At 37.9% G+C, this 14,856-nt stretch overlaps 1 protein-coding gene across 1 annotated transcript in view; it reads left to right on the top strand.

Annotated features, from left to right (window-relative positions):
* The first annotated feature begins 1,213 nt into the window (after nucleotides 1-1,213).
* NRAP (nebulin related anchoring protein) overlaps nucleotides 1,214-14,856 on the top strand; it is a 47,851-nt gene continuing 34,208 nt past the window's right edge. The window contains exons 1-11 of the mRNA XM_082286192.1: nucleotides 1,214-1,477; nucleotides 1,745-1,839; nucleotides 2,549-2,636; nucleotides 4,850-4,954; nucleotides 5,492-5,596; nucleotides 6,282-6,389; nucleotides 7,192-7,296; nucleotides 7,845-7,952; nucleotides 8,926-9,030; nucleotides 11,792-11,896; nucleotides 13,753-13,869. Coding sequence (XP_082142318.1) covers nucleotides 1,406-1,477; nucleotides 1,745-1,839; nucleotides 2,549-2,636; nucleotides 4,850-4,954; nucleotides 5,492-5,596; nucleotides 6,282-6,389; nucleotides 7,192-7,296; nucleotides 7,845-7,952; nucleotides 8,926-9,030; nucleotides 11,792-11,896; nucleotides 13,753-13,869 — 1,113 coding nt within the window. The 5' untranslated portion in view covers nucleotides 1,214-1,405. The remainder of the gene's footprint in view (nucleotides 1,478-1,744; nucleotides 1,840-2,548; nucleotides 2,637-4,849; nucleotides 4,955-5,491; nucleotides 5,597-6,281; nucleotides 6,390-7,191; nucleotides 7,297-7,844; nucleotides 7,953-8,925; nucleotides 9,031-11,791; nucleotides 11,897-13,752; nucleotides 13,870-14,856) is intronic.

Below are 14,856 nucleotides of genomic sequence, written 5' to 3'. Positions count from 1 at the left end.
GATTAGAGACTCTATTTTCAGCACACCAGTTGCTGACAGTACATTGTGCCAGTACATTGTCAGCATTCAGTAAAAGTAGCAATAATAAGTTAAGCAGAACTGTATATCTCAATAAAGAGACGAATAAGAGAGTCTCCTAGCATACCCAGAAGGCTTAGACAGAAATTATTTTGATGGAATTGTTTGCAATTTATAGAAAGGGAAAGTGCTTAGCAATATCCCAGGACTGCTGCAGGCACAGGAAGTGGGGCAGATGCATGGATGACTACAAAAACTTTTACTCAAATTGGGATAACTCTTAGCTGTGTCCCAGGGTTATGGAGCCCTGCAGCTGGAGGTATTATGATTAGGTGAGATGTAAATTTTAAATCCTGACCATTTGTAGCTGGTAGAATTTAATAACTTCTTTTGTTCAGAGCAGACTTCACAACCCTAATATCTTGCTTGAATCCTAATATCAGACATAATAATTCCTTATCATTTTTTGGTGAGGGAATTTTTATATTCTGATCTATTCCAGTCTACTCTTGGTTAACACTGTTAAATAGCTGCTTTGTTCATTGTATTCAAAAGTAAATGGTTCCTTTCTGAAGTTTTTCCTGTAGCAGATAGAAGTTTGGTTTTGTACCCGTCATGTTTAGGACTCTTTGAGATAAGAGGCTCTGCCTGTTTCACAGTCCATCCTCCTACACCTGGAGATGGAGTGACAGGTGGATGAAACAGGAAGATATGAGAGATGAGTGTGCTCTGCTCTGCTGACCATAATATACAAGGCGAAACTGAGCTGGCACCGAGGGAAAAAATTAATGACTTGTCTGGGACAATGGCAGTGAACTTCTTCTACATCCACCCAAGGGCCAGGAAGCTTCAAACCCATCTCTGGCCTGTATCTCTGGTGGTACCTCCTTCTGCTATGAGGCTGCTCCTAAATACAATAGGAGCAATAGTCCTCCATGGGGTCACTTGTTTATCAGGGTGAGAAGAAACTATGGTAAATTGCTGCTGCTGTATGTACTTTTCTCTTCATCCTGGGCTTATGACAGCAAAACTGAAATACGAAATGATCGGGCTCTAACATTCACATGGACGTGATCAGTTTCTGTGAGTTCATTCTTCTATTTAGAGAAAGATATTGCTACCCTCCCTTCTGCACTGACACAGTTGCCAAAATAACCGCTCTTACTAACTGGCAGCTTTAAAAGCCAGCCTGCAGCTGACTTTGAAACAGAAGGTCAGCAAAGGGAGCAACAGACTTCAATTCAGAGCTTTAATGGGAGCCATTGACCACAGCAAAAGGCCTTGACTGGAGTGTCTAGAGTGTGCTTTGCACAGGCCAAAAAGTCACTTTCATACTCTTTGAACCTTTTGTATAAACCTATATATTTTTCACTCTGTGGATTTCAAGATGAATGTGCAGCCGTGTGCTAGATGTGGCTATGGGGTTTACCCTGCTGAGAAGATTAACTGTATAGATCAGGTCAGTTCTCTTTCTTTATCATTTTGGACTATAATAAATGTACAGATTGGCACTTCTAACACTGTGCAAATCTCTCGGTTCCAAAAGTTTTTTACTCATAACTGGGTTCAGAACTGAAAAGAATTAATAACACGTATCTATCAGAAGAAAAAAATCGCCAAATTCATTAAATGAATGGTAAGGATCAATACTGAGATTTTAAATTTAGCAGATTAATAATGAAATACAAATCATATCTGTTTGGTTTCTCTTTTGTGGCATTTCCAGACATGGCATAAAGCCTGTTTTCACTGTGAAGTATGCAAGATGATGTTAACAGTAAACAACTTTGTTAGCCATGAGAAAAAGCCTTACTGTCAAGCGTAAGTGTATTTCCTTTTCTTCCTTCCTTTATTTTCTAAAGCAAAGGTTTAATTGACCTAGTCATTTTAATATAATAGAAGATCACCATTTGGACTCAGCCTGTCCCACGTGTGATGTGAAATTAGGTATTGTCAGTGCCTTCATGCATATCTTTGGATTTACATGAACCACAAATGATGGGAATCTCTTTTTAGCATGCATAAAGCTTCCTCATTTGGCCAGTGTGTTAAAAGATAACAAATTAAGGTCCATTTCAGTATTGTAGGAAGAAATTAAAACCAACCACAAAATTCAGTGCTTTCCAAATCAGTGGTTAAGAGTTAAAAAGGTTGAGCTAATCATAAGGAAAATGTATAAAATGCAGATTTTGGAGTTGGTTTGTTCTAGGAAGTTTTTATTTTCTAATGATCAATTCCTGTCAAATTTGTCAGCAGAAAAAGGAGAGATGACAGTTGTTTTTTATTCTATTATTCTCTTTTGTTATTAGAAACACAGCATTGATATGACGATCATTAAAATTAATTTTGCTCTAGGCACCTACTCCATACAATAATAACTTGAATGAAATCTAAGATCTTTGTGTGAGTGGGGGGAAAGTTGTGCATAGAGGGGTGGAGGATGGTATTGTGTATTTGAGTGCTCAAAGAGAACCTTTCTGGTGGGGGGTCTGGTATATTCCTAATATCCTTTATGCTTTCCCTTTTTTAGGCACAATCCAAAAAACAATGCATTCACAAGTGTATTTGACACACCAATAAATATGAATGCAAAAAAACTGTCTGAAGTGGTAAGTGAGGTAAGAAGCTTGAGGGTCAAATGTGTTTGTTCTGGATTTTGATAACATATTTATGTCTCTTGCTTTGTAAGTATAAATATGGGCTTTTTACTTACCCTCCTGTGTTCTTTTGTATCAGTAAGATCTCAGCTGGGTTTGAATCATAATTTTTTTCAATGCAATTACTCACGTGAAAGAAAGCTTAAATCTGAATTTGCCTCTGCTCTCAGAAGGAAAAGTTGATTGGAGCTCCTCACCTGTATATCTGATAAGCTAAACGGAAGCACAGGTCACCTAAACTGCCCAGAGCTGTGTAAACTTAGTGACTAAGGGGGTTTGCACAACCTTTGGAAGCAAGAACTGACTTGCTTTGTGATCTCATCGGAAACTGATATGAAACAACAGATAAATTTTATTAGGTGGGACACAGGCAAAAGTTCCCGTAAATACTTTGTCGAGCATTTCCGCCAACCCCGAGATGGGAAAACACCAGGTCTGGGGAGCTTAGCAGGGTTTTGCGGGGGGTGTTTTTTGGGGATGGAGGCACATCCACCCTGCAGGCGCTGCCGTGCCCCGGCCGGCCGCCAGGGGCGCTCAGGGCCCGCCGTCGTTCCCAGCGCCATCCCTGGGTATCCCGCATTGTTTCCCTCCAGGCACCTCCTTTTCAAACCTGCAGTTCTAAGAGTCTGGCGGAATAAAAAAGACAGGAACACCCAGTGATCGACGGCTATCGCATCTCCCTGCCTAATGCTGTTTTCTTGAATGTCACGTCTTTCTATATTCTAAGATAGCTTTACCCATGTGAATGTATTTCATAGGAAAAGCAATGTTTTGATGTGATTAGCCATCACTAAAATAAACAAAGAAAGTTGTATTTCTTAGAATATAGCTTGCTAAATTCATTCTGATGTCCTATATTAGCTGTACAAACTTGATGCACATGAATAGCCTTCATCAGACACTGTATCAATTATAATTTTGTACAGCATACTTATGCCTCAGTTTTTGCAGTATCATGGGCTGTAACTGTTTAAGCAGTGACTATCACACTTAAAACTGTGTGTGACGGATCTGCTCAGGAATGAGTTTGGGATTACTGCAGGTTCTATTTCTGGTTTTAGGCAGTGATATGAGACTGATACTTCCAGTACATGTGAGTACACAAGCCAGACAAATTATAGCTCAAAGATCACTTTCCCTTGTTTTATACACCTAAAACACCTTCTGTCCTTTTCAATCACATAATAAGGTTCTGTTACAGAGAGAAAATTGCTAGGGGTAGTAAGGAAGCTGATTCTGCAGTGCCTGCTTAAAGGGAGATAACTTCTGTAAAAATTTTGGGAGCAGGAAAGGTTTTTGCTAGTAAATGTATGAAATGATGATAACTTGGGAAAAGATTTCACTTGCTACTGTGGAAGTTTGTTGGCATTTTCACATAGGTTATTTCTGATGCAGAAAATAGAATGTTTCTTCAATTCCAACATGATGTTCTCACATAAGTCTTGTGCTGAGACGTCAACTGGAATGCAGAGAAAAAATTTAGGTCTCTCTCTACAGAATTTCTGTGTTATCAGGCAAATCATTCAGCTCTCAGCACCTCTGTGCTTAATTTATAAATGGGAATAATGGTACAAGTGCTCAGTAACATTTCTGTCCAGTCAGTTTAAACTTTCTGCTCTGGGTTTTTACATCTGAAGAGTGAGTTGTATAACAGAGCTATGATTTCAGTTGGATTTCTACATGCTATCATGATAAAAGTAGCAGTAGGAAAATAATGACCCAGGGCTAAATATAGTAGTCATTTACATATTCACAGTGAGGATATGATACATTGTGGACAGTGTGCAGGGAAATAGGAGAGTAGAATATTGTTCACTTGGTAATAGTTTTTTTTGTCAAATGCTGCATTGACATGTCCTGCTTGAAATTTCTCAGGGATTTCAATTTTCATCAATTATTTCCCCCAAAAGTATTATCTAAAGATCAAATTATTCATTCAGAATGTCATGCCAGGTTTCAGGTGTTGTATGCTGCTCCTTTACAGATGTGCAGCTCTATACTGGCAGAAATCTTAGGTAGAAGCTGGATGTGGACTAGAAAGCAGAGTTTTGGGCTTAGGGCTAAATGCAATCATCACCTTGTTTGTCTCTCTTCTTATTCTTCTCCAAATGTGGGGTGTGTTAGTATGTATTAACAAACTATTAGAATGAGTTATTGTCTTTTTTTCTTTTTAGATAAAATATCGAGAAGCAAGTGAACAATTCAAATCGGTCTTTCAGTGGGATGAAAGGTCCAGAGAAATTGAAAGTGTCTATAAAGCCCAACAGCTGGCTACTCAGGTAAGAAATATCCCTTGAGTTTCCAAGCCAGCAGCCTGCAGGAGACCAAGGATTGGCCCTGGCAGTCCTGAATGTTAGGGGTTTAATCACAGCACTTCAATGCTAAAAAAAGCCTTTGCTCCTCCTTTGACTAAACTTTTCAAGGCAAAATAGCTCAATTATAGCTTAGGCTAGAAGAATCAGAATGTGAGGGAGGAAGAGTGTGTCTACAGTCAGCTGTTGGGGCTGCTGCATGTACAGCCATACTCTGTGTCTTCTCTCTACTGGCACTGGAGCTTCACAGCAGGCGATCTGATTCCCAGGGGGTGTTATTTGAGTCGCACTCCAGGATCCTAGATCCTGTCATCTTGATGTCAGTTCTTGTTATACAAGTTCTGCCTTGGCATTCTGAAGGGATGTGGAATGTAGGCCTTGTGCTGCAGAGAGTGAATTTCACTTCCACAACACTGTGCTGTTTCCTTTTTTTTCTGTCAGATCAGCTGTTCGAGTGTTAAAACAAGGGTGAAGGTAGCTAGTTATTTAGTTTTTGTTTTGTAGAATGCTTACTATGCTGCCTATGAGGAAGGAAAATCTTGGTACCCAGGAACAATCCCAGATCCTGAAATGGTGAAGATAACACAGGCACAGAAGGCTCTGAGTGATGTAAGTGGACTGATGTTTGACTTTATTCTCATGGTCTATCATATTCTGAAGATGGACAAATGCATCAAAGTCGACCTTTGGTAAGATGTCACCTCCAGGCTTTGCAGGAAGAATATCTGAAGGGTTTGTCTGCACTCTGATCTTTGTTAAGATGTTGCCAAAGGTGAGACTGACGCGTTTATTTCTGTCAAAACAACACTTAGTCATGTAAGTGATTAAAGTCATGTAATGGTTCTATTGCCATCATATATTTATATATTTATGTAACTGAGAAGCCCTTCAACTGCTGACCAAACTGAGGTGATCTGATCTAGCAGGCAGTGCTGTCTCTCTCAGGAGAGCAGAACCCATGATGGTAAATGTGTCATATTTTCCACAGACCAGACTTTTCATTGACTGTATTTCCATGACTGGTCAAAATCACTTCTGAAATATGATCAACTGTCTGTGTCCATACAATGGGTTAGTGACCCGATCAACACAGGCAATTAACAGTGGGTAATTGATACGAATGAGAAATGTTTTCTGTTATATGGAGGAAATTGTTTTACCTAATCAACTTATAAGTTCTTTATTCTGTTATCTTTTAAATAAAGCAATACATACCTTTAGGAAGCAGGCATGAAAAGAGGAATCACATTAAACTACAGTGGGTTCTTCTGTAACACACATATTCATTTTCTAGTTTCAATATACAGAAGAATATGAGCCACGAAGAGGCAAAGGCAGCTTCCCTGCTATGATCACTCCAGGTTATCAGGTTGCCAAGAGAGCCACCCAACTAAGCAGCAATGTAAGTCACAGGGGTTTTTAATTATATTTTAGACTTTGGAATTTGGATAGTCCTGGGTTCAGGCCACTCACTTGATATTTGCTATGGTGACTATTTGTTGTACTGTTATAAAGTGAGAAAATTTTAACAGGATTCAGAAAACAGGATTGGTAAACTTTTGGCCTGGGAAGACAATCATATGGGATATTTCCTGTGAAATGTAGCAACTTTTGCAGTAATTTGTCACAACCTGAAAAAGATTGTGACTCACACTGAAATGTTAATTTAATTCATTACCTTTGCTTTAACATTATGGCTTTATTCATCTAATTATTTACATTTGATATTTTTCACTTTCTTATTTGAAATCAAATTAATTGAAATAAATTAATATACAAGCTGCTTTAAATTTATGCACAGAAAATTGCTTATTTATAAAAAGAACAACTCACATGAAAAAGATAGGTAAAAATAAATCCCATAAAAATTATTTTAAAGTATTGCATTGTTTTCTGCAAATACTATATGCGTTGTCATTGCAGTATGATATTGGGACAGTAATGACTATTCTCATGGTATTTTAATCAAATGTATGGCTCACATAAATCAAGTATTCTTTGAAAATTTGATTATCTGGGTCCATTTCTGTCTGCTTCTGGTATTCAGTTTAAGGAAGTTGGGCCTTAAATGTATGGATAGCTTGACTGTACAGTGGAAAATGTCACAAATGCTGTTGCTCATTTTCTCTTGAAGCCTTCTGACAGGAAATATATTTCTGCTGCTTATTGTTTGTAATATGGATATGTATATTTTTCCTCTTCAGGTAGAATATAAGCGTGGACATGAAGAGAGAGTTTCAAAGTTCACCTCTGTTGTAGACACTCCAGATATACTTCATGCAAAGGCTGGAGCACAGCTTGCCAGTGATGTAAGTGAAACAAAATAGATTGACCTGTTTTTGGCTCTGCAAGTGGTTCTTAGGGTATTTATAAATCACTTTAGAATATGAACACAAAGAAAAGTGAAAAATTAAAGTTTTAAAGGCAGATTCATTTAGTCATTAAGTATTTAATACTTCAGTTACTAAGCCCATGTTCAGTTCGAGGCCATTTTAGGCTGTCAGAACTGAAGGTAGAGAACCATTCTGTTCCATACCCAGCAAGTGGGTGCCATGCAAAATCAGGAAAGAAGCTGCCTGACCCTCATAAATAGAGCAGGCATCTTGCAGACACCTTCAGTATTTTCTTTAAACAGCTGTTTTCATCCTACACCCTGAAGGAGACAAAGGGGCCATGCAGAAGATGTGTGATCGTGTAGTTAAAGACCAAATTGCAAAGATTCAGACTTCATGGTTCATCTTCCTTTTGGCACATGACAGCCATTGAACACCTGACTTTGCTACTTTAGGGATTGATTATGTGTGCAATCAAGATACATTTGATCTCATTGCTCCCAAACTGTCTTGAAATTTTACAGTTGAAATACACGGAAGACTTTGAAGAACGGAAGGGAAAAGGAAGCTTTCCTGCTATGGTCACTCCAGCTTATCAAATAGCCAAGAGAGCCAATGAATTAGCCAGTGATGTAAGTGTTCAAAGCAAGGTCTATTTTGGTAATGAAAATATTAAATTGTCACACAAATTTTGAATGAAAACATTTACTGGCAGAAATTCCATGAGCATGACATACTGACCTTTATTGCCTTTCTTTTCCTTTCCAAACATAACAAAATAACAACTCCCCTGTACTCTTTAATAAGCACCATAAAAGGACATTAGTATTGCTTCAAAATATACAATTAATTGTCCTTTGTTATTGGAAACTGAAAGAAAAGCTCTTTTTGTTGGAGAAGAGGACATATGGAAGAACATAAACTCAATGGAAGTCAATTTAAGACACTATTAAGAGTCACTGAGGAAAATAAGAGATCTGTAATTTTGAAGGCAAAAGCAGTTGACTCTAAAACAATTACATGTTTTTGTTTGCCTTTGATCTGTGGAAAACCCTTCACTTTTGTCAGCAAACACACATGGTGATTAAAGGGCAGCATCAGGTTACAGGCATTGTTTTGACTTTAGCAAATGTAGTGCAAATCTTGGTCTAAACTTGAAGGCTGATTGCCTAAAATTCCCTTTATCACTGGGGAGATCAGCATCTTTCAGAAACAGACCCATTTATTGATGGGGTTCAGGTGACCCTGTGGTAAAAAAGTGCTCTGTGGTAACCACGAATTTGAATTACAGTCAGTTTTAATTTTTTAAACTGCTGGAGCATCAGGGATTAGCCACTGTCAAGCAGGTGGTGCTGAACACACTGACGTAATGGTTTGGGTTAAAATGGCAAGTGCCGTGTTCCTGGTGCATTATTAAAAAGTACACCACTGGTTCTGTTTTTACATCTTCAAGTGGCATATTTGACTTGTGCAGGTTGGTGGCAATGGGAATTTTGACAATCCTTTATTGACAACATGTGCATGTCATTGGTTGTTATTTATTGTGCAGCATCTGTGTACCAGACTAAACTCACCCGGATTATTTGTTTCCTTTTTTCCTGTTAGGTAAAGTATCATCAAAGATACGAAAAAGAGATCAAGGGAAAAGCCAGCCATACAGCTGGAACAGATGTTGCTTTTGCAAGAGAGAATGTAGATCAATATGGACAGGTATGCAACATCCAAGTGATAGCCCTGCTGATGTTGATCATTACTACAGCTGATTGCTCAAGGCTTTAGAAACTGGTGACACCTATTTTCACTTTGTTTTCCTGTGTGAGAAAACAAGGTGTCAATGGAAAGGATGGCATGCAAACAGCACAGTGCTCCTAATGTGTAATGTGTCTGGCATTGGCACTTAAAGGTGTGACAACAAGGTGTCTGCGCTGTCACTGCATGACCCTTATGGTAGGGCCATTCCTAAAGGTAAACACTGACCTTGGCAAATTCTGTCTGGGTGCATGTATGCATTCTACATTTCTGTTATGGTGTTGTAAGGTATCACACTGGAATGTGTTCTCTTGAGAAAATGCTCCCATTCCATGAATAAGGAAAAAAGCAAAAGGGTTGTGAAATGGTAGAAAGTTGGCAGATAGTTAGGCGTCCTTTCTCTGCTGGTATTTTTACAAATCTTAGGAGCTTTGCAGTTCTAAATATGTGAGAACAGCACTGAATCTCTTAGGTACACAATCTCTTGGATTTCAGCTCTCCTACAAAAGGGGTATTATAAGCCTGACAAGCTGTAGTTCTGTATTTGTGGAACCAAATAGGCTTTAGTTCTGTTTTGGTCGGTGGCATTCGTTTTGCTTATGTTTCATTTTCAAGGGAATACAATTGGTTTTGTGGTCTCCCAAAATGCACCCAAAGCTCTATTCCAATTAAGTTAGGGAAATAGCACAGATAAATAGAACTGAATGCAGCTGAAGGGAATTTGAAAGGAATTGAATAGTGTTCTTGTATAAAGAAAACGATATGGTTAATCTTGGGGGCTTTTGTCCTGCTCCTCAGTAGGTCCATATACTTTGGAGAAATGGAGGAACAGGGACTGCAGTTTCCTAAAACCTTTGGTATTTTACGTTTCTTCACTTTGTCTGTCCAAATCTACATCTAGTATTCTGTGGAAAAGCAAACCATCCTTGAAGAATATAAGTTTAGAATTGTAGCAATGAAGCCTTCAATTAGTTTCTGTCTTTTTAACTGCTACAAATTTTAATAGGAATAAACAAATAAAATGAATTTGAAAAAGCACTAATTACATTTCCAAGCATTAGAATGCTTCTGTTTTAGAATTAATTTAAGTCTTTTTTCTTTGAAAATATGTTTGAAACTTCAATCACAGACTTCAAATTCAATTTGAGTTTTAATCTTTATAGATTGGATACTGATATTATTAGTCAAATAACACAGAGTTGCTGAAATTAATGGATCTTTCTGAGTAAATTGTGACTTAACATGGGTAAAGGGATTAAATTTCTGACTGTTGAGATCATCAACAGTGAGTTGAGCGTGCATCATATATATATAGGTATACATATATAGATATACATATATATGTGCATATTTATATATAAAACATGAGACAATTTAAGAAATCTTACTGTAAGATTCCTGTGCTGAACACCTGTTTTGTTCATGGTTAAAAACCTCAAGAGTGGCTAAAATAGTTTTCTGAAACTTTGAATATACGCACAACATTAGAAATTATATTAAAATGCATTTAAGAAAGTTAGAAGCAAAAGAACAGGTTGGTCTGGAGAATTCAGACTCATTAATGGTATTTTAAGAAACTAACTCAGCTGATTAATCAAACATATTTTTTCTTTCCTATGCCTGTTTAATGCCATTGTAACTATGGCATCATATTGTTCACAAACTTACAGTGTGACCTATTTACCATGTGACACTGGTGGTACACAAGAAGACCTGCAATGGATGGTTTTGCCTTGAGAACACACAAAAGAGATATCCCAGATATTTGTAGTCCTTCCTATCTGTGCTATCCATGGCATTCTTGACATGCATTCTATTCATGGCACCTTCTATTTTCACTCAAACTGCCTCTTTACTACGGAGGATTTACAAAGTACTGCAGAGAAGACACATTACACTATGTCTCACTTGTTTTTATCCTTGTTTGTACACCATATTCTCTCCAGATCTCGCCATAGATGTCTTTGGATGATTATTGTGCATTACCATTTAAAGAAAAAGCTCCAGTGTTTTGCTGTTAAACTATCAAAATGGCTTTCAAATTGTCAAATATTTACACATAAACTTATCTACAGATAGACTTAAGGGTGTTACTTCCACAACAATTGGGCTTTTTTTAATCAGGAAAATGGAATTTTGTGATTTTGTTCACTAGGGAGTTTGCCATTTTGATATCTAGATATTTCTGCTTCATTTATTAATCCGTCTTCAAAATACATCACTGCACAAGAGAAGTATTATTTCTGGTCAATTGTGGTGTGAAAAATGACCATGGAAAGATCAAGCAGCTTCTGTAACACCACAGTGTAAGGCTGATCCTATGTTAAACTTGTTAGCCTTAAGCAAGTCTCCTGGCTACCCAAACCATAAGCTATTTTTATAATATTCCAGGGAAACATGTATTGATAACGAGAGAGGCAAGCAGATATCATCTCTGTAAGAAATGGGGTGTGATCTGAAGGCTGTATATCATTGTACACTTGAGTGCTATCTTGACCACAGCTAATAGCTATCTAAATTTCTCTTGGAGCACAGGCAGTTTCACAGGCATAGGTAATTTAACAGGTCAATTTATTCTTATATTTTGGTCTTTTTTTTAATTTAAAAAAAAATTCATAGAAGTCATGAACCTTCCTACTAACAAGGACTGTGGGACTTTGTAAAATATCCCATGGCCCCATCTGCTCATGTGTGATGAGTAAACACTCTGAATTTTCTTCAGGGATATATGGACGAGTTTGAGGAACGCAGAGGGAAAGGAAGCTTTCCTGCTATGATCACTCCAGCTTATCAAAATGCCAAGAAAGCAAATGAATTGGCAAGTGATGTAAGTATGAAACCTGAATCAATACAATTCATAAACAATTGAAAACAGCAGTTTGTCAGAGCAGTGCCTGGGAGGAGAATGCTAAAATTGCACTTGAGAAGTAAACAAAAGTGACATTTTTCTGCGTTGCTGGGAACTGGATGGCTCAGGGGATTAATAATATCCATTAATAGAAGGGGGCACAGCTCCAACTTACATGAGGGAGGAGATGGATGTAGCAACTAATGGGGATCCCTACTGTTAGGTTAACCCTCCTGGCAAATCTGCACCTGTATTATTAATGAAACCTTCAACTGCCTTAATCATCCTGTGGACTACTGTGGTATTCCCAGTAGTGCATAAATGGAGGATGAATGAACTGTACTGGTTTTGATATTTTGATGTATCATGCCTCTAGCACAAAGCCAGTCATATGGAGGAAAAGAAACATAGAGTATGACACTGTCACTTTACAAAAGTGGGCTTATTTCTGGATTGGGATTTTTGGGTTTGGTAAACTAAAGAATTGGCAAAGAGGTGGTGGTGTGTGATTCCTTCATCCAGCCCATCCATTAAAGAGCCCCACTCCTGTCTGAGGAGGCCACTTCTGGCAGTGACAAGAAATAGGTCAGTCTGTGGGTCAGTACCCTGTGGCTGCTCTGAAGGGTTCCTGTGAGTGACAACCTTTGTAGTGTGGACACTTGTCCCCGACAGAGCTATCTGAGCTGATGAGCTCAGTCTGTCTTCTGGGGAGCTAACAGATGGTTGAGTCTTTCAGCTTGTATTAGCCTGAACTAGACATGAGCAGTAAACTGGAGTGAAAGGATCAGTCATGTTCTGTTACCTGAGCTTATCACAGAGAATATAAAAAACCTCAAATCCTCTCTGACCAATCCCACTTTGATGACAAACTCAGTGATCCCCTGTTTAAACATGAAATATTTAACCTTTCCAGACAAAGATCACAGTTTCATGGGTTTTGAAAGCTAATGGTCAGTAGTTTCCTTATTAATTTATAATACATAAAGAAGAGGATTAGTTCATGCAGTATCATTTGCACACTTCAGTGTGCAACCTGCCTTATAGTTTTAAATTCTGAGGAACTGTGTGTAGATTTGGAAAATAAAAAAACCCAAACATTTTGCATTTCACTTCATGTAAAATAATTTATTTTGCACATTATGTTACTGGTTTTTGAACACGTATAAAACGAGCAGTTCTTGGATGCAAGATATATTGAAACATATTCCCAACAGGGGTTTTGCTGGACAAAGTTTGGCAAAAGGCCAGTATGAGTATTATCTCTCTTTGCCCATCCAAGCCCAATTTATGTCAATAACCTAATGTCTAAATTAAATTTAGAAACCCCTTATTTCAATCTTGCTTTGGTAGAGAAATATAATTCCTTCAAACACCCTGAAAGTACAAAAAGATACAACTTTTAAAAAAAGCTTTTGTAAGGAAAAGTTTACAGTGATGACTAGATATATAGATGACTATCTGTAATTCTCTGACTAAAATTAAAGTACTGAGGATTAACTTCAGTAACAGAAGAGCACACAAGCTCCAAGCAGTCACCAGCCAAGAATCTGCTAGTAATCTGCTCAAGCTATGAACAACAACCAGTGCTGTTCCATGTATGTCAAAAATGGATTAAAAAATGCTGTCTGGTGAAATGTCTTGAGAGGGACTGTGAAGGGCTATGGGGCTATATTTGGGTTATTCAAGGAAGTAAATACAGTGTTTCAACCTGTCAAGTTCCATTTACCTATCAAAACAAGCCCAGGGAAGATATTATCCTGACTCATGAAGCCAGTCTAAACAGTAGTGATGAAAAGGTGCACATCTATTTTATAATTCTCCCTACTTTTTTTCAGATAAAATACAAGAAAGATCTTTCCAAGATGAAAGGTGCAGCTCACTTTCACTCCCTAACAGCTGAAGACAACTTGGTCCTTAAACAAGCCCAAAGTGTTAACAAGCTTGTCAGCGAGGTAAGGGCTTGAATCGATCTCTTAACAAGTTTGGGAGCAGCTCATACAAACATTTTTGTTTGATGAGTAAGGACTGCAAGTGAAAAAGAGATGTTGTTCTTACTGCATTGTACATAACAAAAATCATCTGTGTGTAGCACAGCAACTGGAGAGAAAAGATCAAGAACACATCTTCAGGTGCTGTGTTCTGGCCCTTCCAATCATCTGTATGAAAGTGTGGGAAATTAACCCCAGGAGAATTATTCTAGTTCTGGCCACATGAAGAACAGAAATCTGGAAAAAATCCACCCCAAACCTGAACTGTGCTTTTAATTTGATATTAAGGAATAATCACAAATCACAAAAAAATGAATTGGGTCTGTACCTTAGAATGTCTCAAAGGTTATTCTAATAATGAAAAAATAACATCAACAGAGCCAAAATTTATGCCATTCTGATTATGCAGATTTCTGTTTTCTTCCATCATGTGAAAGACTATGAGTCACTAATAATTGATTCTTTTTCTGCTTGGCAAAGGAAGATTTTTAGAGAATTCTCAGTAGATTCTGAATTATTAATTTATTTATAGTGTCATATCAGCTATAAAACTATTAATAAATGTGAGTTTCTAGAACTTCCCCATGGCAGTTTAAAAACTTATACTCTTGAGATGTCAAAGTATAAAACCTTCAATAATGAAAAACCCCTGGAAGTAGGGCTGGAAGGGGCCTCCTGGGCCAACGATTCCTGGCTCCTGCTGGTTCGACACAGCATCATATAATCCTCCTATTCCAGTTCCTAGCCTATATTTATTCCTGTCCACTTTATTACCACAGTGTTTTGTGCTAGTGTTGCCCTTTAGTTTAAAAAGTTCTTCTCCCTGCATGGTTACTTTTTTGAGAGGTTTACAAATCTATCATTTTCTTGTCTCTGCCTTTGATTTCCTCGACTAAGCAAGCTGAGTTCTTCTCCTCTCTCAGTCTTTTACTGCAGTTGTTACAGGCTGAG

The sequence above is a fragment of the Coloeus monedula genome (genome assembly GCF_965178545.1).
Source record: "Coloeus monedula genome assembly, chromosome: 8".
NCBI lineage: Eukaryota > Metazoa > Chordata > Aves > Passeriformes > Corvidae > Coloeus > Coloeus monedula.
This window is presented reverse-complemented; position numbering and strand designations above follow the sequence as displayed.